Below are 20,089 nucleotides of genomic sequence, written 5' to 3'. Positions count from 1 at the left end.
CCCCTCCTAGGAGTAGGGCCTTACGGGCAGTGGGGAAACCCTGACGCAAGGGAGAGGCGACCGAGGAAGAGTGCAAGGCCTGGTGCTTGATCTCCATATTAAGTTTTTAGGGGGGTTTGTGAGGGTATATGTATATATCACCATATGTTTTTTATACTTTTATACCTATATGCAAGTTCTATTCAATTCCAAATGAGAAAAAACTTAATCTGTCGCCTTACATCAGATATTCCAAAAGTTTGCAAGGCTGAGAGAGAGATGTGTCCAGAAATTCAGAGATGATACAGAACCGAACACGAAGGCCGTGTGCTTGGCTGTTTTCCCAGAGGCGCCGTATCAAGATAACGACTGTTTAACTACGTATATGACTATCAGTGCCTCAGCCGGAAATCCGGACTTTACATATATGGTTATGCGGTGAATTTGAGCCAATGAGCCCATCACCCATTCCTAGTGATGAGACCAAAGGGTATAAGATCCCATGTAATCTGTAATAAAGTGCGCAGTCATGTCCCCGTGTGAGGAACTATACCAGACCTCCGTGTGTGGTGTCTCTTCTTTACCGCCGGCAGCGGGGCATTGGGGTGGGCCCGATTGGTGCTGTACGCAGAAATTTCCCTGACAGGTGTGTTTAAGTATATTAGGTACACATGTGTTAGCTTTCTTTTAACATTGGCTTGAGAAAGACTGGGGTAATCCAGTCGAAACGTTGCTGTTTTATGCATTATGGATTAAAGATGGTATTTTAAACGAGAAGCTTCAATATCCTATGTGATTTTCACCCCTGATGCTGCTTGCAACTACATTTGTACTATTGGATTTTCTTTGGATGAATGAATGTTTATACGTGACCATGAAATTCCTGCTGAGGACATTCTGCAGCATTTACGCATCCAAAAAGCAGTCAAAATCTGCACGCTGTCTATTTTGAAGCGGCCCTGTCCTTTTTAGAACGATGGGGGTAAAATCATACATTGTGATAAGCCCCGCCCCCTAACATGTTGGCACTTTGCGATAAATAAATGGGTTTTGGGTTGCAGTTTGGGCACTCGGTCTCTAAAAGGTTCGCCATCACAGGTCTAGAGGATTCTTTGGTCTGATGAAACCAAGACGGTACATTTTGGCCCCCATTCTAAGAGTAATATCTGTAGGACACGGGGCACTGCCCATTACTTGCCCAATACCATCCCTACAGTGAAGCATGTGGTGGCAGCATCATCCTGTGGGGTGTTTTTCAGCAGCTGGGAGATACAGACCGGTCAGGGTTGATGGAAAGCTGAATTTTAATTTGCACAAGGCCACAACATTACATAATGTAAGAAAAAGTGAGGTGGTCTGAAGACTTTTCCAGTGCAGTGTAGATGCTAGTCTATCCTTTGGCTCTGATATTCAGTAGCTCCCAGTACTGAACCCTGACTTATTCAACTTGGCTGCCTAGTCGCTCACCATTCAGCCGCCACTCTGTTGGCACACCCAAGGGTTTTCGTAACAGCAGAAGCCATATCTATCCAAAAGGGTTTAAAGTGTAAACACCTGCAGTCCCCTAGGTGTTACTAGTCAGAGTAGCGTGTGTTAAGTCTAATAGTGAATGTACATTGCTAGACAGGCAGCCAATTGCTCCCATGACAAAACTGTTAGAGCACCTTGACACTGGTGAGAAAATCACGCAATTTTCTCACAACGCGAGAGTGAGTGAAAACGCATGATTATTAGGCCACGGATTTTAAATGGTTTCATTCTCATTTGCGGCGTCTTCACTCCTGCAATGCTGCTTGGAAAAAATATAAATGAACAAAAATCACAGCATATGCTTTTTTGCGATATCGCCCATTGTTTTCAATGGGCGAACATTGCGATTCGCAGCTGTGACATTTCTTCATCCCCGCAGTGATGCGATGTTGTTTCCATGTGAAGACGCCTCACATCCAGGGATTTTCAGAAGGATTGTGAGGGTGATATTGGACCGTGAATCACGGCTCGCTATCGCCCATGCCAGTGTGAAGAAGCACTGACAGACACAAGTCGAGGCTCTTTTATGAAACACATGAATGAGGACATGAATGAGATTCGTTAATTTATTCTCTATACATCATATTCACACTATAGCCCTGCAATTATACATAGAACTTCTGGATATATTGTAACAGAAAACTAATATACAGGAGTAAGAAGTATACAAAATGTGTAGGTGACATCAGATGTGTCATAGTGAGCAGGGGAAGGGGTGCGGAACTATTGTGTAATCCAGAAATAACGAGCACTGAGCTTCGTGGGATTTAAGATGGTTGTACATCTGCGCCTTCCTGCTCTGTTTGGGTCCAGTGAAGAGGAATCCCCGTGACCAAATGGCTCTGGTCTCAGGATGGAGCTTAACAGACCCCATTGACCATAATGGGGTCCGAGCGGTTTCTGCTCAGCTACCCAGCTTTTGGAGCCGGATCTGTAGCAGAACCGGAGGATCCAATGTAAATGTGAATTCGGCCTTATTTTACCAAAAAATTATTTTAAAGGGACCAGGTCACCTACATAGTGGTCTTTACACAACAGCATCTATAAAAGTGTCAAAGTAGCAGTTGCATCCCACTGAAGCGTCAAACAAAAGGGGAGATGGGGAACACAGCTGATCACATATGGCCCGCTCCATTGGAGTCATTACTGGCAAGAATCGCTTCAAGGACACTGGAGGAACCTGGTTCTGTGGTGCTGGGTGGTTGAGCTTAAAGGGAACCAGTCAGCATGAACATGGTGCCCAAACTGCAGGCATGTTCTAGAGCAGGAGGAACGGAGCAGATTGTTGTATAGTTTTATGGGGAAAGATTCGGTATAACTTTGTGTTTTATTCATTGATATCTCTGTACATTCTGAGCTTAGAGGTCCAATGGGCGGTCCTATCAGTGATTGACAGCTGTGTATGACTGCATGCAGAAATAAGTGTCAATCACTGATAGCTCCGCCCATTGGACTGTTCAGCTCAGAATGAGCAGAGATATAAATGAATGAAATACACCTTGTAATGAATCTTTCCCCATAGAACTACATATCAATCTGCTCAGCAACTCCTGCTCTATAACACGATGCCTGCAGTTTATACAGCACGTTCCAAGTGACAGGTTCACTCTAACTCTTCTTGTTAGATTGGCTCTTCAGGCAGGCATTAAGGAGGGAGAACGCAGCTCACTAGTTCAGCTTTCATAGGACATAGAACTGGTGCCCATCTTGGTGATAGGTCCCTTTACTTCAATGAATGGGAGCAGCAGTGACCAATAAAAGATTAAGGAAGTCACCCAGCATTATTCTACATTTTTATCACTGTATAAGTGAGAAGTTTTCCAACTTTTTAACAGGCACTATTTTGAAGTTCCCAATTGCTGCCGGTGAATGAAAATAACCTACTTAGCATCCAATGACTGAAAACCCCAATTATGACAACCACAGTAGTCAGCTGGACATTATCAGAATAGTTTTTCAAACCTATTCATCAACAGTAAGCAGAGATCTTGAAAATGTTAAAGTGGTGAAGCAAAGCCTATCCACTGCACGACTGGAACGGCCCTTTAAGCTTGTGTGATTTTTTTTTTTTTAAAGAATATAATTTAGTTTCTCAGAAAATTCTATGAAAACAAACGTATTTGTTTTACGTGAGCAGTGATAGTCATGGGCTGACAGCATCCTGGAAGTAGAAGTCCTTTAACAGCCAATGAAATGCAAGGGCCCAACTTTTCTGGTCTGTGCAGCAGATGCTGTCAATACATGCTGGAAACTGCGTGGCAGAAACCCACGTCTGACCCTACACTTAATATGATGAAACAGAGTCTAGAGTAGTAAAATAAGACATTTATATTAGGGAATTAACCAGGAATGGAGCATACAGGGCGTCCCCATGAGGATAAAATGGTGGCCAGTAGGAGAATTCTCTGCAAGAGAAGAAAGTCTCAGGATGTGTTTAAAATACTTAGAAACTATTTTAGTTTATTTCAATTGGCTTTGGTGCTGTTAACTACCAGTGATTGAGATGTTAAATCCGGACAACTGTAATCACTCGTGTCGCTCTCAGACTTCCTGCAACCATGTTAGAAGATTATATCAAATACAACCACAGGTATGAGACGTAGGGGCCATTTACACAGGACGATGATCGCGCAAAATGTGTTCAAAAAAATGAATTTGTGTGATAATTGTCGCAACCATTGTTTATCATTTGTTTACAGTTCATTGGTCGCTCACTTTCAGGTAGCATGAAAACCATCGCTGGATTCTCGCTGAGTGTAAACCATCCCCGCTCAGCAGTTTCACATAGAAGGTGAAGCACTGAGCGAGTAGCCAGCGGTGATCTCTGCCTGTCTAAACACTCCGCACGAGCACTAACAATCTTCGCTTGTGCAGTAGTTTAGAAGACGGTCTTCCCGTCTAAATAGGATATTACCTATCAGTACAGATTTTTTACGTTGGTTAAACCAGCACCCCAGGAAGTACGGATACACTGTGTGACGCCTAGTGCAGGGAACGAGGGGGTGGAGCATGACTTTTCTTTGGTTGAGCGTTAGACTCCGCCCTCTCAGGCCCAGCACTAGATCTCACACAAGGCCATTTTTTTCTTGGAGCAGCCCTTTAATCGCTCTGTAAAAGTCAATAAACTCTACTTGCATAGAATTCCATTCAATACCCCCCTTATATACCCAACCTGACTTTCTCAATCAAATCTACAAAATATTAGAAGTTTTTCATGTAATTTTTGTCTTCCCAGTGTCCTAAAAAGCAAAGAATTAATGGTTTTTCTACATATGAAATACCACCATGCCCAAATAACAGTGTCCATCGTCAACTGTAGAGTATGAAGGATAAAAAAGGGATGTCGCTTTAAACTGCAAAAACTCTGCCTCCCCGAATCCTCCCGTCATGCGTGCATGTGCAGCAAGTGAGGAAGAATATAACACTGTGTGAACTTTGGCAGGGATGTTAATCTGAACCCTTAACACATGGTGTGTGACGCTGAACAGATTTGGTGCTGCTGGAACTAAAGTGAAGCCAATGTGACCAGCCGTGCACCATACTACCTGCATGAAACTGTCCTAATTGGAAAATGCCATTCTTGCTTTTTTATAGCCAAACCCATTAAAGAAACAGCGCGCCTTGAAAACACAACCTATGTAGCATTCTCAGATGTGGCAATATCTCGTCTTGATGGATTCTGTGTAATTCATTATTTACATCTAATTAACCTCCTATAATGAGCCTAGTGTCCCTTTGTAATAAAGTGTCCAATAGCAAAGCACATGATGCCGACGGCCACTGCCGGACACCAAGCGCTGGACTTGTCCAGGATGCTTCAGGCAGATCTCTTCTTAAATAAACAGTCTTCAGATTGTACAATGAAGGCCTCTTTGGGTTTTCCTATATACAATAGTTTTTTTTCTTTATAAAGTGCTACATTGCTCCAGAGTCTCTGCTACAGACCAGTCTATTGCTTTAAGAGGTCCTTCAGCACTGCCCCAGCACTGGCATCAGATGAGACGGGCATGGGTGTGAACGTGGGCAGGGCTTCTGAGATTGGCTTCATGAGCAGGTGCCCTGATGTGCCCGAAGAGGTGATGAGGGGAATGGCAGCTGAGCGAGGGGCCAGGAAAGGATTGGACTCCTGCCGTCGACTCGGTCCGGATCCTAAAGTACAGAAGGGAATGTAAATACAATGCTGAAGAGAGAGAAAAAAAGCAAACATTAATTTCTAGGAAAACTGCAGTGTTTAATCTGTCTAGGACAAAAAGCTACCTGAACCTTCATATAGAATGGCCGGGCCAGTCCAGTGTAACCAAATCACCGAATAATGTAATGTTCTGCAACTTTCTAAGGCCTCATGTCCACGGGCACGTGCGGTTTCCAAGTGTGGAATCCCCCAGCGGTTTCTACCCGTGCCCGCAGCCATGAGGCCAAAAAAAAAAGTTTACTCACATGTCTGGCTGCCGTGCAGGTCTTCTCTCTTCTGCATGGTGGATGCCCTCAGCATGCTGGCTGGAGTGCCGCTTTTTTTTTTTTTTTTTTAAATCTCCTGCGGATCTGTGACACGGGCGGCTTCCATTGACTTCAATGGAAGCTGTTCATGTGGGAAATGCAGAAAATGGAGCATGCTGCAGCTGTTTACCATCCCTGCGGATGCGCAATGAACGTCTATGGGCATATTGAACTGCGGATTCCACAATTCAATTCTGCCCGTGGACATGATGCCTAATATGCTTAGTTTCAATTCCTCCTAATTTTCAGTGAATAGAAACCTTGTTACATCCAGCCAAATTGCAAAAGTAATTTTTTAAAAACTCAGGCATTGTATGAAATTACCATTAAAAGTGCGTTCTGAGCAGTGAACAATATCAGGAAAAGTCAAGCAATCTGGACTGCAACTGCGCCCTTTCTGGCTTGATAGACATCCCGGGGTAGCTCTACATCACCACCAGCCTACTCCTTTCTCCCACATGTGCCATTGCCTGCCTTGGCACATACATAGCAAGTCAAAAGTTACCGAACTTTCATAATGCCTTTTCCCCTTCTTGTGAGACTGGACTCCTTTTGGCTTTCTCTTCTGTGGAAGCTCCTACATGACCAGTTTTTATCATTTTGCATATTCGTAAATGGCAGATGAATTTCACCCAGAGACTGCCCCATCCCCACACTCTCCTACGGTTGCCATTTTTGTGATGTCTATAGGGAATGCTTAGGCTGGCGGTTCTTTTCTAAAATAAATTATGATCCTGGATTAGAATCTGCGCTGGGACACAAAGATTGCATCTATGCAGAGATGACGGTGCATCTGTATCAATATAAATTAGATGGAATACAGTTATAAGCAGATGCACAATGCTTTACAGCTAAGAGCTCTAGCACAGCAGACACATGTAGCACTGAATCCAGCATGTCCCCCTGCACAGGTGTAGGCCATAGGGTGCAGAAAGATTGGCCACTGTCGCCAGGATGCATGCTGAATAATCAGAGATGATTAGTAGTGGATACTACTGGCCACCCAGGCCAGGAGGATCTGACAAGGTTAAAATGATAAGATATTTGCTATTATATTTAAAAGCTCACAAAAAACATGGATGAAGGCAAAGCCCATCCTTTCCTATTGCCATAACCGGTGACCCTGGATTCATCTCCCTTGCTGCCGACTGGCCGATTGTTATCACATGGCAGGCTCCAAAAAATGCCTTATCCAGTACATAACACATCTCCGGTAATTCCTTTGCTGCAAAGTCAATCTCATGACTTTTGAACTCTGGAAGCGATTACAAGGGTGGAGGTGGGAAGCCTGCTCTGTATCAGAAGTGATCACATACGGTGAGGGATCCAACCATCAGCTGTAGATTTTGTTTCAATGTGATGATGGATGCCGTGCAGGATGACGATATGTCTAGCCATTGCACTGTGTAGGGTCACTCTGTCATATACCAGCAGTATGGTGCACATATACAATACCTGGAGGAAACGCAGTGGTGCTCTGACTCCCGCTAGTGGCTGCCCCTAGTGGTGCCATGTCTTGCATTGTCAGCTTCAGGGGGGGGAGTTTTGGTAGGGATTCTGTCTCCAGAAACTTGACAAACAGCTCAGAGAAAGACTGCAAAGATACAAAACAATATAAATATCACATCAATCTGGAGAAAACAAAAACAATTAACAGATAAAAATGTGAACATACCCTATTAAGCAGGGATTGGGTGGGTCTTAGCGGGGTACCAGGGACACTCTTGGAGTGAACGGCTGCCCCTCCAAACCAGCCTGTCACCCATCGGGTCATACCATGATTTTCCTCCAACAGAAGCTGCAAGGGGGTAAACTGGTTAGTAGTAAAAGCTGCTAAAGTCAATGAAGTCTACAACAATAAGTCAAATTCTGCAACCACTTACTTCATCCATCTCCACCTTGTTCAGCCCAAGAATGCTTCCCATCAACCGCAGCACCTCGTGGCGCTTATTTTTCGGGGTATGGAAATGGCCAACAAATAGGTTCCTCATTAACAGCCTGCAAAAAGAGAGACATGTAACGCCTAGATGTAGTGCTGCAGTCTCCGGTAGAACAGAAAACTGTATGCATGAGTGGTACAAGGAAGGAAGAGTTTAGGATGGAGCGGGAAGACGATGTTGTACAAGCCTGTGTTGGACTGGAAACAAATCTGCAACTTTTGTGACAGTTTTTAATGTATTTTTGCGCCAAAGCCAGAAGTGGATTAAAAAAAGAATGGAAAATATAAAAAAGGAAGGAATTATATATACACCTCCTTCCTGCTGGACCCAAACTTCGTGTGTGCCTATATCCTAACTGCCGACAACCTCCCTGCCCATTCCAGGACAAGGGGGTGAACTAGGACAGGGTGCAAATTAGCAATTGGAATGGGCTGCAACTTTCTACTTATGTGGAAAACCCATTGAGTGGGTTTTCTACACAGAGTAACGCCCCATTTACACTGGCTGATACTCGTTCAAGCGAGCAAATGACGTCACCACTAATTTGCTCGCACTCCGGCAGAGTGTTCAGACAGGCAGATCATCTTTGAGAATTATTCACTTTGCGTTTACTCCTCATTCCGCGCTTCATATTCCTTTATGAAACACTGAATGGGAGGGGGGGGGGGTTAGACGTAACGAGAAGTGAGCAAATTGTAATTTTTATGCAGACTGAAACTAAGCGACAAATGAAAAGCGCATGATGGCTCGCGTTTAGGCGGAACGATTATCGCACACTTTTGTTCATTTGAGCGAGATTTGTCCTGTGTATCCATAATACTGAGATTATAGTAACGAGGACATCATCATCATACCGGTCCCACTGGGATTAGATAAGTGGTTGTGTCTCTTGTTTTAACAATGAACCTTGTTGTTTTGCAGTCAGTTTACAAGAGCCTCCCGCTCCACATGTGGAAGTAATTGTCAGTGCCCGCAGCTATCGAGGTCTTCAAGAGATCTGTCTAATATCTCTCAGATCTCACCACAGGGAAATAATGACATCAGCTATACAGAAAGAGCCCAGTGCGACATCATCAGGGTCTGAACCCTGCAGGGATATGCAAACCTGTCCACCGGACGCAGGCTATACATTCACATTATGATCTTGGCTCGACTGCTGAACATTCCTTTACCTCTATTGGAAAAGTTGAACAACTGAAAAGCCTTTGCTTTAGTTATCTCGTATTGATCTTAAATTATATAATGTCTTGTGCTCCAATCACATCGAAAGCTGCAGTCACAGGTCGGTTGAGTTCCTTGTTCCTGGTCTTCAGGATTTCTGCTCTTACAGGCCCCTCTGCTGGTTCAGGGTCTGTGCTGGGCAGCACCATGAGAGATGTAACATTAACCCTTTCCAATCCAATTTTGGATTCAGGGTTTCCTAAAAGGCTTTCTCTTTTTGCTGTTATACAACGGTGCCATCTGCTGGCTAAAGCCAGTGTGTGTGCGCCAGAGAGGCTCCGACAGCGGAGTGGATGGCAATAGACTAATAATATCCTGTCGGACGTCTTCTGACATTGGAGCTGTACAAGCTTCAATTAGAATGTAGGCAGACGTCAGACAGTAGATTGGAAAGGGTTAACAGCTGCTAATATTCAAGATTAGAGAATAGGGATCTGCTTTTCCAGCAAGAGCTCCATGTTTGTCAAACGGCGACAACCAGCAGAAGCCTGAATGCAGCTTTGAGTGTAAATGGAGAAGAGCATTTGATGGAAAGCAACATCAGCACTACTCTTGTGCACAAAGTCACAAAAGACTAAATATTACGCTAAAGTGTACAGAGGTTTACTAACCCTCACAAATATTACATGGTTGCTGTGTTTGGCACCATATATCTTGCATCCAGTGCTGCAGGAAGAAGTCACTTACTTGTCAACCTTCCCTTCTGTGCTGTTCAGTAGGCTCATCAGCTTATTTTGAGAATCGTCCAGCATCTCCTGCTTGAGGTCACCTGAAGAAATACAAGCATATTATACAGTTACTGACGGGCGCGTTGCAGAGGATAGCCCCCCCCTCCCCCCTCCCCTCTTAGAACTGCTCTTATTAACGATATCTGCTTTCCACATCACAAAGTATCGCCAACGCGATCCAAGAAACTATTAGGTATACTGAAGGGGAAGGGGCCGAGCAGACGGCATTGTTTTTCTTGAATTTCCAGAAGACGTGGAATGTTGTTCTTCCAATTAGTAAATGACCTTAAATATTCCCTCATGGATTCTCCACCCAAAGTGTGAGAACGCATATAGGCAGATGCCTGCTCCATATATGTAGATATCAGCGTCTAGACGAGTCAATCATACGAGGGTCCAAGAGTTTAGTGGTATGAGTAAAAGAAAATCAGTGCTGAGATGTGTCATGTGCCAATTTTAAAGGGGTTTTACCAGGAACACAAGTTATCCACAGAATAACGTGCTGATCAACGGATGGAGGTCTCACCATTGATCCCAAGAACAGAGGTCCGCAGTGAGGAGACTGAATAGAATGCTGGTGGTGCAGGTCCGCTGACAATCCAATCATTTTCAACTGAACTGCGGACATAGCCGAGTGGCAAGCTCTCAGATATTCTCGTAAACTCCATTGAAATGAATGGAGCGCCGGCTGCACATACTTCATTCATTCTGATGTCACTGTGGGGAAAGAAACAACCCCGCAGTAACAAACAGAGATCAGTGGGGTCTCAGTGGTGAGACTTCAACCATCAGCAAGTTATCCTGCGGACTGGGGAGAACGTGTGATCCTACTACAACCCCTTTAAGGGTAAATTCACATTGGCAAGCCCATGTGCCATCCGCAAATTCAGAAGTGAAAGATAACGGAGAGCGTACATCTGCCTAGTCTTGACCATGAAAACAACCAGAATACTTGCACAATAGTGTGCATGTAATCTTTTTTTCACACGGCCCATCGGTTTATGTGTGTATCGTCTAACCGGCTATAATGGGTCCGTGTGTCATCCAATGGACAGACCGCAAAAATATGAACCACAAAGTGAATAAGCCATCTTCTTCTTTAGTTATAGGTGCATCTAGGGACACCAGAATGCAGAATGTGGTTCTTCCTCTAGGGCATTTGGGTTGTGCATGCATTACAGGGGCGCCCATTGAGGTTTACATAGAGCGGAGTTGGTCCTCTGTAAGAATCAAACAGAGCCCACTTAATGGTTGAAACCCCCAACATGCTGAGAGATGTAAAATCCTAGACTGGTAGAGTTGGAAGGGACCTCCGGGGTCATCGGGTCCAACAACCTGCTCAGTGCAGGATTCTATGTAGTTTCACCATAGCTGGAGACCACAGTTGCATAGGATGTACGACACATTGGGGGTCCTGGAGCAGTTTCCACTGCTGGCGTTTATGCAGAGATGACACCCATTCATATCCACATGGCGTTATGGACAATGAAGAGATGGTTGCACAAATGTGGTCGGCTCTCCCACAGAACCAATGCTAGGAGTCATTCAACCTCAGCACCAGTAGGGGTCCGGCAGCTGACCGCCAAGAAAAGAGGATGGAGCAAAACTGAACAATTCTGTAAAAGTTAAAAAAAAGCCCACAAGCGATTTATCTTTGTCGTAAACTGATTGCCGAAGCGGATGAGCAAATGGTGACATTGTTTCGGGTGAACCATTATTATTACATGTAAAAGCACCCCAATAGACTGGGGGAAGGGGTAGGTGTCAAGCTGTAGGCTGAAGTACGAGGAGGAGTGCAGATAGTCACTGCCCCACCCCTAGGGGTCTTGTGTGCCCCCAGCAGTCATTTCGATACACGACAGGTTCTGGCTCAGGCTGGCTTCAGGTAAAAGAGATTTTTACTTTGCAGTAAAAAAAAAAAAAAGTTTTGGCTGGGGCCGGCGTCTGGGGGGGATCTGGACTTGGAAACAGCAAAGATTAGGAATGGTCAGGATCAATTTGTTAACCATTTAAGGCAATTCAGAAAAGTGCGACTGGCAAAGCTGGGTCTCTGTGCGAATCCAGCCGGCTGCCAGCACGTCCATAAAGAAATGCTTCACGAGATTTGGCTGCGCCTGTGTCTGAGAATGCATTTGGGACCGATTTCAATAGGTTTTTTTTTTTTTTGAACGTCTAAAGCAGGAAGTAACTCTCTCACTGCTAAATCAGACTGAAGTCTGCAGATTAGAAAGAGAATTATCAACCGCTTCTGCATACATCCTAAAACAGAAAAAGTCCAATAATCCGACAAGCTGAGGTCCACTAAGGTGCCAGATTATCAGACATTCTCCAACTAGGAAAGTGCTGGTGGATCTACAAAACAAACGTCTGGCTCCAGACAAGGTGCCCGCATGAAGGTCTACTAGACCTGCTCCTGACATGATGCCCATTGTCCATGGGAAGTAGCGATCACGACCACGTCAATGACGCTCAGCTTTTCACAGATGCGTTTCCGTATGAATCCACATGATGAAGTGATGGATCCTCAACGAAACGCATCGAAATTCCGCACATGGATTTTGCCCATTGACCGGGGTAAAGTCACATGCGGATTTGCAGTAAAATAGCTGCGGATTTCTGCTGCGGTTTTACAGGCAGATTGCAATGTGTGAACACACCATAACTGCGCCATGTGGACTGGAGCTCCTGCCAGGGCAACTGTAACCCGACTGAAAGGGTCAAGATTGGAAGAACGAGGTGGTCCATTGAGGGGAGGTTGTCGTGAGGTTATGTGGCTATTAATTAGCGGTTATTAACCTAAAATACACGATTTCCATAGACTGGTGCTCCTTTACCACTGCATCATTCCGCAGGCAATGTTGCTGCAGAGGTTGTAGGGGATTATAAAAAAGGGAGGACATGATTTTTACCCTAGAAGCCATTCATGAGATGCGATGGGTATTCACTTGTATTGGGCTGCGCTGCAATACCAGATACGGCCACGGACAAGGGTGGTGAATGACGGGGTGCCCTGGTCGCTGGGGCCTATGCAAGTGTCAAAAGTTATAGTATTTCAGCGCGTGTCTGGCTCCTGAGCACTTCCAGCTCTCGCAGACTCCATCCCACACCTTGAAAAGAAATCAGCAATTCTGGCTTACAATCAAGCAAGGAAAAAAGAAAAAAAAAAAAAAGGCAGCCGCTCCCCTTCTTTAACCCTTCATGACATCCACAGTATATTTACAGCAGACGTTGTAAGGGAGTTTATGGCGTGGGCTCAAAAGTTGTGTCCGCTCCATATACAGCAGGTGCTGGCTGTGTTACAGTGCTAAAACTTGCAGGAATGCTGCCTTCCAATAGGTGGCGGCGCAGAGGTATTGTTCCATCTCCCTAATTTGCATATTAGCCAGAGGAGCATGAATGGCCTTATAAGTCTCCTCCCTCACTCACCTCCTAGGTGCTCACCCTAAGGAGAAAAGATAGAGTTCCTGACCCAGTTCTAAAACTTGCCTGCAATATTTCAATTGCTACAAGTTGTGGTCAGCTGCGACCATAGCATCTAAGCAGTTAGACAAAGAGAGGGGAACTCCCTCTGTCAACCCATTGGTCCCCTATGACACACTGGCATTGCGATTTTTGGCCACCTGCATCGCTGCCAAAAATCGCATGAACAAGAGGAAGCTACGACCAATTTGCGGCTAAATCTCACGTTTTCTCGCCCATTCACATGACCGTAAGCTTCTATGTGAGCTGCCGGCAAAAGGAGGAGGAGGGAAGTGGGAGGGAGTTTAGCAGCGCGAGCCTCTGCTAAAGTCCCTCCCCTTGCCGGTAGCTCCCATAGGCTTCTATGGGAGCTGCCGGCTGATCGCGGCCAAAAGATAAGGCAAGACCGATCTTTTCAACCATCCGTAAAAGCGGCCAGACAGAATGGGCAGCGTATGTGCTATATTTTCCAGCCGGCCGATTTCATGTGTCAGAAAATTGCTCATCTGAACAAATGCATTGGAATCCAACGCTTCAGATGGCAGCGAACATCGGCTGACGTTTTATCATGGCAAAACAGTCACAACGTTCATGTGAATAAGGCCTTAAATTTTTGTAAAAAAAACAAAAACACACACATTTATATTGTAACAACCTGTATGATAACATGAAAACAAATGTATCACAAAATGACACCAATAAAACTTAGAGCTCACATGGCAAAAAGCAAGTCTTCACACAGCTACCATACAGGGATGTAAAATAAAGCGGTGTCTCAAAATATGACAAATTAGTTTTTCAAAAAGATTTATATTGTAAATGGTAGCAAGACATAGCAAAAAAAACTATTATAAAAGTTTTATATGAAGCCAAGTGGGTTCCCCTCCCCACAGGGGGGATTTTGGGGCCTAGTTTTATATCCCATTACAGATGGGTAGGGGCAGCATGAAAACACTTAATACACAGGATTCCCCTAGACTGTGAATGTTTTTGGCCCGCTCAGTGAATGCGGCCAGCATGTGCCCCAACATTCATTCATTTGCTCGGAGAACAAACATTATTTATATTACGGAATTTCCCGTCTAGTCAACCTAATGTGTTTGGAATATGGGAACGTTTTATAGTAATGTCAACACTTGTGCAGCAGAATGTCACAGAAATAACAATTAGTGCCCTACGAGGAGCGAGAAGCCAATCTAATCTAATCTGTACAAAATATTCAAAAAATGGCAGGAAGGGTAAAATATAATATGGCCTGTTACCATGGACCGCTGCCAGCCAGTACAGCAGACTCAAGGAGCCACCCCAACAAAGGGCTCCACCAGAGGCTTTAGGTTACATGATTCCTCTCCCGCATCCAGCCATGATCCGCTCTCACAGACTGTAAGTGACTGAAGTGAGTAGCCACAAAATACTGACGGACAAGAATATTTTACTATATATCTACATATTCAACCTCCCTAAGGCTGGGTTCACACGGGGCGGATTTGCCGCGGAAATTCCATGCGGATTTTCGCCGCGGCAAATCCGCATGCAGCAGCTAATCCTGGGATTAGCCAGCCATGTGGACGAGATTTCTCAGAAATCTCGTCCACACGGGACGGCAAATCCGCTGCAGCTAAGCCGACAGAAGCCGCTGCTGCAGCGCGGATTTGCTGGCCGCAGCATGTCTTTTTTTTCCGCTGCGGCCGCGCTCTCCTCTATGGGAGTGCCGGCCGCAGCGGAAGAGCGAGCGGCCGGGCCGCTTCAAAGCCGCCGCAGTTCTCCCGGCAGAAATGTTGCGGTTTTTCGCTGCGGCCGGCAATCCGCCCTGTGTGACCATGGCCTAAAACACAGCTTCCTTAGGGCTGCTGCACACTGGCGATCGCGACATTGCCACTTTCAATTTTCTCAAGCGTTTTTGCCGCAACTTTTTAAACCCAAGTCAATAGGAATTTCTAATGTTAAAAAACACATCGCAGCAAGATGGCAGGTTCGAGTTTGGCGATGCAACAAAAAAAAAAGGCTCCATAGGGAAACACAGGAGATAAAAAAAAAAAAAAAAAACATGCAAAAATGCAGAAAGACAGGATATGCGTTTAAAAAAAATATATAAAATAATGTGAAGGAAACCATTGAAAATCATTGGTTTCATAATGCAGCGTTTTCACTCCCTCTTGCCTTGCATCGCTCAAAAAAGGCGCAATTTTCTCGCAAGTGTGAAGGCACCTTTAGCCAGGTCAGGTTTTCTAACACGAAATGGTCAGTTCAACATGTATCGTGTATACTGGCCACCTTCTTTGATCATTTTTCAATGAGTTTTCACTGAACCTACATGTATAAATATATACTTCATAAATAAAAACATATACACCTAAATATACCATGTTTCCCCCAAAATAAGACACTGTTATATTAATTTTTGCCCTAAAAGAGGCACAGGGTCTTATTTTCAGGGGGTGTCTTATACACACCTAGAAGTTGCCGTTCAGATCCCTCCCGCTGGGCTGCGGTGCTCCTGTAGGCTTCCGTAAAATGCTGGCTGAGCATTTCTTGCTGGTGCTGGAATACCCCACCTCCAGCAAGCGATTGCTCTCATTGGTTTCAGCCAATCAAAACCAGCTCTCGATAAACCAAATCACAGCCATTCAATAATGTCATTCAATGAATAGCTGCGATTGGCTCAGGCGGAGCTCCTGAACCAATCAGAGCAATCACTGTCTGGAGGCAGGGTATTCAAGCCCCGTCACCAGCAAGAGATGCTTTGTCGGCATCCTGAGAAGCCTGCCAGAGTGCCGCAGCCCAGCGGGATAGACCCAAACGGCAACGGCTAGGTGAGGGGTGCTTTTTTTTTTCCCCTTCATGTAGTGTAGCTAGGGCTTATTTTCGAAGTAAAGCTTATATTTTAAACCCTCCCTGAAAATCAGGGCAGGGCTTATTTTTGGGGGAAACGGTATTATATGCATACCTTGTGTTGTATCAGTATGGTGTATAGCAATCAACCCATCTACTTTCTACGTGTCCTACCTACACGCTGTCTCTGGTGATTTGTAATGGCTGTTTATATACAATTATGTACCAGGAGATACCTAGTTATACCAGCATGGTCCATATCACCCTCTCCAAGGACAGGTGTAACATTCTAGTTGTGAATGCATTAACCCTTTAATAACTAGCCAGTTCTAGTTTTGCTGTCCCGCTTTTCAAAAGCCGTATTTTTTTTTTATTATTATTCATATACATTTTTATAACAAAATTAATAAAACATACACGGACACAAGACATATAATAAAACTGCAAAAGTACTAAATGGAGTCTAAGAATAAGCATACCCCCCTTGAGACTATGCAAACACAAAAATGTAGTGCACCATATCATACACAGAGATATTGATAACCTAACCCGGACTACTACCTCATAAATATCCAGAGCTCATACCCAGGAGAAGGCTATAATCACATCTATGTTCGGCGATTCTGGTCTCCTGCTCCAATATGGGAGCAGAAAAGGGGAATCCCCTGGCAGAATGATCTGCTTTGTGACGGAACCGAACCGACCCCTTTGACTGTAAATGGGGTCCATTCAGCTGTCCAACATTTTACTGGATGTAAATGTCCTGTACGACATACTTTTCATCTGGCGTTTCAAGACGGATCTGTGACGGAAGCTCTGAACACAAGTGTGAGCATAGCCCAACACTTCACCAATTATCCAACTAGTGGCATTAGAAGCAATTACACATCCCCTATTCAAGAAACTTGCAAGACCCTTGATACCAGGTTGGGGGTATTAAGCCACTTACCCATAAAGATACACATTTGGACAACTTGCTCCTTTTAAAAGGGCTTGTCAGAGATCTTTTATTAAAAAGAAAAGAAAAAAACAGTTCCCTCTGCAATAAAACAAGAAATAGGTATATATACACTTTCCCCCACTATGTCCTTAGCCGCTGCTTAAGGTCTTCCCTATGACGTCACATTTATAGGCTGCCACAGCCTGCCTGCTGCAGACAATGACAGACGTGAACAATCGAGTGCTGAGCTCTATCATTGGCTGCAGCCGCCTGTGACGTCCCATAAACAGGTAGGACTACAGCCTGTAAACAAACAATGGGAGTGAGGATCGGGCAGCAGCACGGGAAACAGTGGGCAGAGGAAAGTATATGCCTATTTCTTCTTTTATGGCAGGGGGAGCTAGGACAAACCCATTAACATATACCTCGCATTGCAGTCATTTAATAGATAAAGCCTATTCCTGGATGTTTGGAGGACTAGAGTGGATCCAACGAGTTTTCTTGCATTAGATATTCTCTGAATTTCCAGAGCATTTAAAACATCAACCCTTCCATGATTCTCAACAAGCAAATTTTATGCAAAAGCCATAATTTATTTTACTATATGATGTATAAAAAAAAAAAGTCCCTCTTTTCCCCCCCAAGTGGGGTGAAATGGGGAAAAAAAGTGACTGCGCCATTGTTTCTGGGGTTTTTATTTCTATGGGGTTTATAGCGTGGTGTTAAAAACATGTTGATTTTTTTTCCTGCAGGTCAGTACGATTATGGCGATAATCAAATTCATACTTTACTTTTTACAATTTTTTAAAAATAAATAACACTTCCAATTAATTACTTTCTATCAGCATATTCTGAAACAAGCCTTTTTTATTTTTCAACCTATGTCCCGGTGGGAGGGCTGTAATTTTAATTTGCACCATTTTGGGGTACATTTGATTTTTTAAACACACTTCATTCAACCTTTTTCCAGACGCTCTAATGGCTTAGATGCTGGGGTCAGTATTGACAGCAGCATCTAAGTGGCTGAGGTAGCTCCGATTGCGACCTTTGTTGATGAAAGTCAGTGGTTTCCCACAGCCAGCACCTGCTGGGTATAGATTAGAGTCAGCTCCATAAAGCAGTCCATATCTGCATGACAAACATTTATGTTGTGCAGGGTTAGAAAAGATAATTTGTAAAACTTAAAGGGGTTGTCCCGAGGCAGCAAGTGGGTCTATACACTTCTGTATGGCCATAATAATGCACTTTGTAATGTACATTGTGCATTAATTATGAGCCATACAGAAGTTATCAAAATTAGCCGCGCTTGCGCAGTCCGGGTCTTCTTCTTTTCTGAATGGGGCTCCGTGTAGCTCCGCCCCGTCACGTGCCGATTCCAGCCAATCAGGAGGCTGGAATCGGCAATGGACCGCACAGAAGCCCTGCGGTCCATGGAGACAGAGGATCCCGGCGGCCATCTTCAGCAGGTGAGTATGAAGACGCCGGACCGCCGGGATTCAGGTAAGCGCTGTGCGGGTTGTTTTTTTAACCCCTGCATCGGGGTTGTCTCGCGCCGAACGGGGGGGGGGGGGGGTTTAAAAAAAAAAAAAAAAAACCCGTTTCGGCGCGGGACAACCCCTTTAAGAATTGTGTTGGTCATGTTAAGGTTTTGTTAAAGTTTACATCTGCATTTGTATTTCCAGCTTTTGGCTCCATTATGGGAGCAGGGACATTGAATTCCTGAGGAACAGCACTATCCTATGATGGAACCGATTAGTGCTGGAGCCCTTTGACTATAAGAGGGTCCATCCAGCTTCTGTTCTGCACTCAGTCATTTTCCTGGATGAAACCGCACATCTGCTGGACCATTTCATCCAGCATTTTTGGACGGATCTGCGAGTCCCCAAACAGAGCCTCCAACATCGAAACGAATGGCGATTAATATAAATAACTTTTTCTCACCATCTCAAGATCTCTACTTCCGATCAGTGAGTAGATACATCATGATATAACCCAATACTTCTCACAGCTGAGGGTCTACAAATATAGCTGGTATACATAATACTCCGAGCACAGCAGCACAACGCTCTCTCCTGGTCTGACTGATTGTTACAGTGTATCAGTGTAGGACGCCAGGGTGTTAGACACCGCCTTTCTGGGAAGGAGGACTTTCAGCAAAAGGAGTGAAGAAAAAATTGAATGGAGACATTCAAAGGAATTATGACCAAGAACCAAGCATAACACTGGACGCTGTGGAGAACAACTAGTCACCTGGAGGCAAATTAACTTCACAGCTGTTATATGGAGTAGTAATATTTTACCCCACCAGTCACTAAATGGATGGTTATAAATACTGTACGATGCTGCGCCTGAACTAACTTGTCACGGACAGAATCAGATACTACTTGAACAAGCTGCAAACTGCTCTTGCGGTAACGCTTTCAACCATTTGCAGCAGGCCATGCTCTCCAGTGACACCCATGCAACAGCCTCTCCCCCCCCCCCATAACCTGGCAAGCATTAAATTCAATGGGAGCTACGCCTGCTTTTAAGTGACCCAGAAGCAAATCCAACATGGGCTTCTTCGCTATGAACCGAACTGTCTGTTTTGACCAGGACAGCAGGTACCGCAATCAACTTCAGGATAAGTCCCAGAAAACACTTTTAATCCCCTTTTCTGCACAATATTTTGAAATCAGTGACATTAGTGAAACCACACCCATTCTTTATTCATGTGTCACTATCCCAGTCTAGGAGTGGGCAATCCCAGCTCAGAATAGAGAATGTCACTACTACAGGTAAGTACTGGTTCCTTCATAAATTTAAAGAACTCCCACGATTTGCCAGAATTATTTAGCAACTGCATTAACATAATGCACTTACCTTGTCGCTTCAGTTCTTCTATCTGCTCCTCTTTTAGGTCCAGCTGCTCAGTAAGGCGTGAAGCTGCCTCCAGGGCGCCATTTGCTTCATCTAAGCTTTCC

At 44.6% G+C, this 20,089-nt stretch overlaps 1 protein-coding gene across 2 annotated transcripts in view; it reads right to left on the bottom strand.

Moving 5' to 3' along the window:
* Positions 1-2,061: 2,061 nt before the first annotated feature.
* TRIP11 (thyroid hormone receptor interactor 11) overlaps positions 2,062-20,089 on the bottom strand; it is a 49,955-nt gene continuing 31,927 nt past the window's right edge. For both annotated transcript variants that reach the window (XM_066607541.1, XM_066607542.1), the window contains exons 16-21: positions 19,989-20,088; positions 9,855-9,936; positions 7,890-8,004; positions 7,682-7,804; positions 7,462-7,600; positions 2,062-5,658 (exon numbers count right to left, since the gene is read on the bottom strand). In XM_066607541.1, coding sequence (XP_066463638.1) covers positions 5,459-5,658; positions 7,462-7,600; positions 7,682-7,804; positions 7,890-8,004; positions 9,855-9,936; positions 19,989-20,088 — 759 coding nt within the window. In that variant the 3' untranslated portion in view covers positions 2,062-5,458. The remainder of the gene's footprint in view (positions 5,659-7,461; positions 7,601-7,681; positions 7,805-7,889; positions 8,005-9,854; positions 9,937-19,988; position 20,089) is intronic.

The sequence above is a fragment of the Eleutherodactylus coqui genome, chromosome 6 (genome assembly GCF_035609145.1).
Source record: "Eleutherodactylus coqui strain aEleCoq1 chromosome 6, aEleCoq1.hap1, whole genome shotgun sequence".
Classification (NCBI taxonomy): domain Eukaryota; kingdom Metazoa; phylum Chordata; class Amphibia; order Anura; family Eleutherodactylidae; genus Eleutherodactylus; species Eleutherodactylus coqui.
The sequence above is the reverse complement of the archived record's forward strand: the minus strand, read 5'-3'. Positions and strand labels throughout refer to the sequence as shown.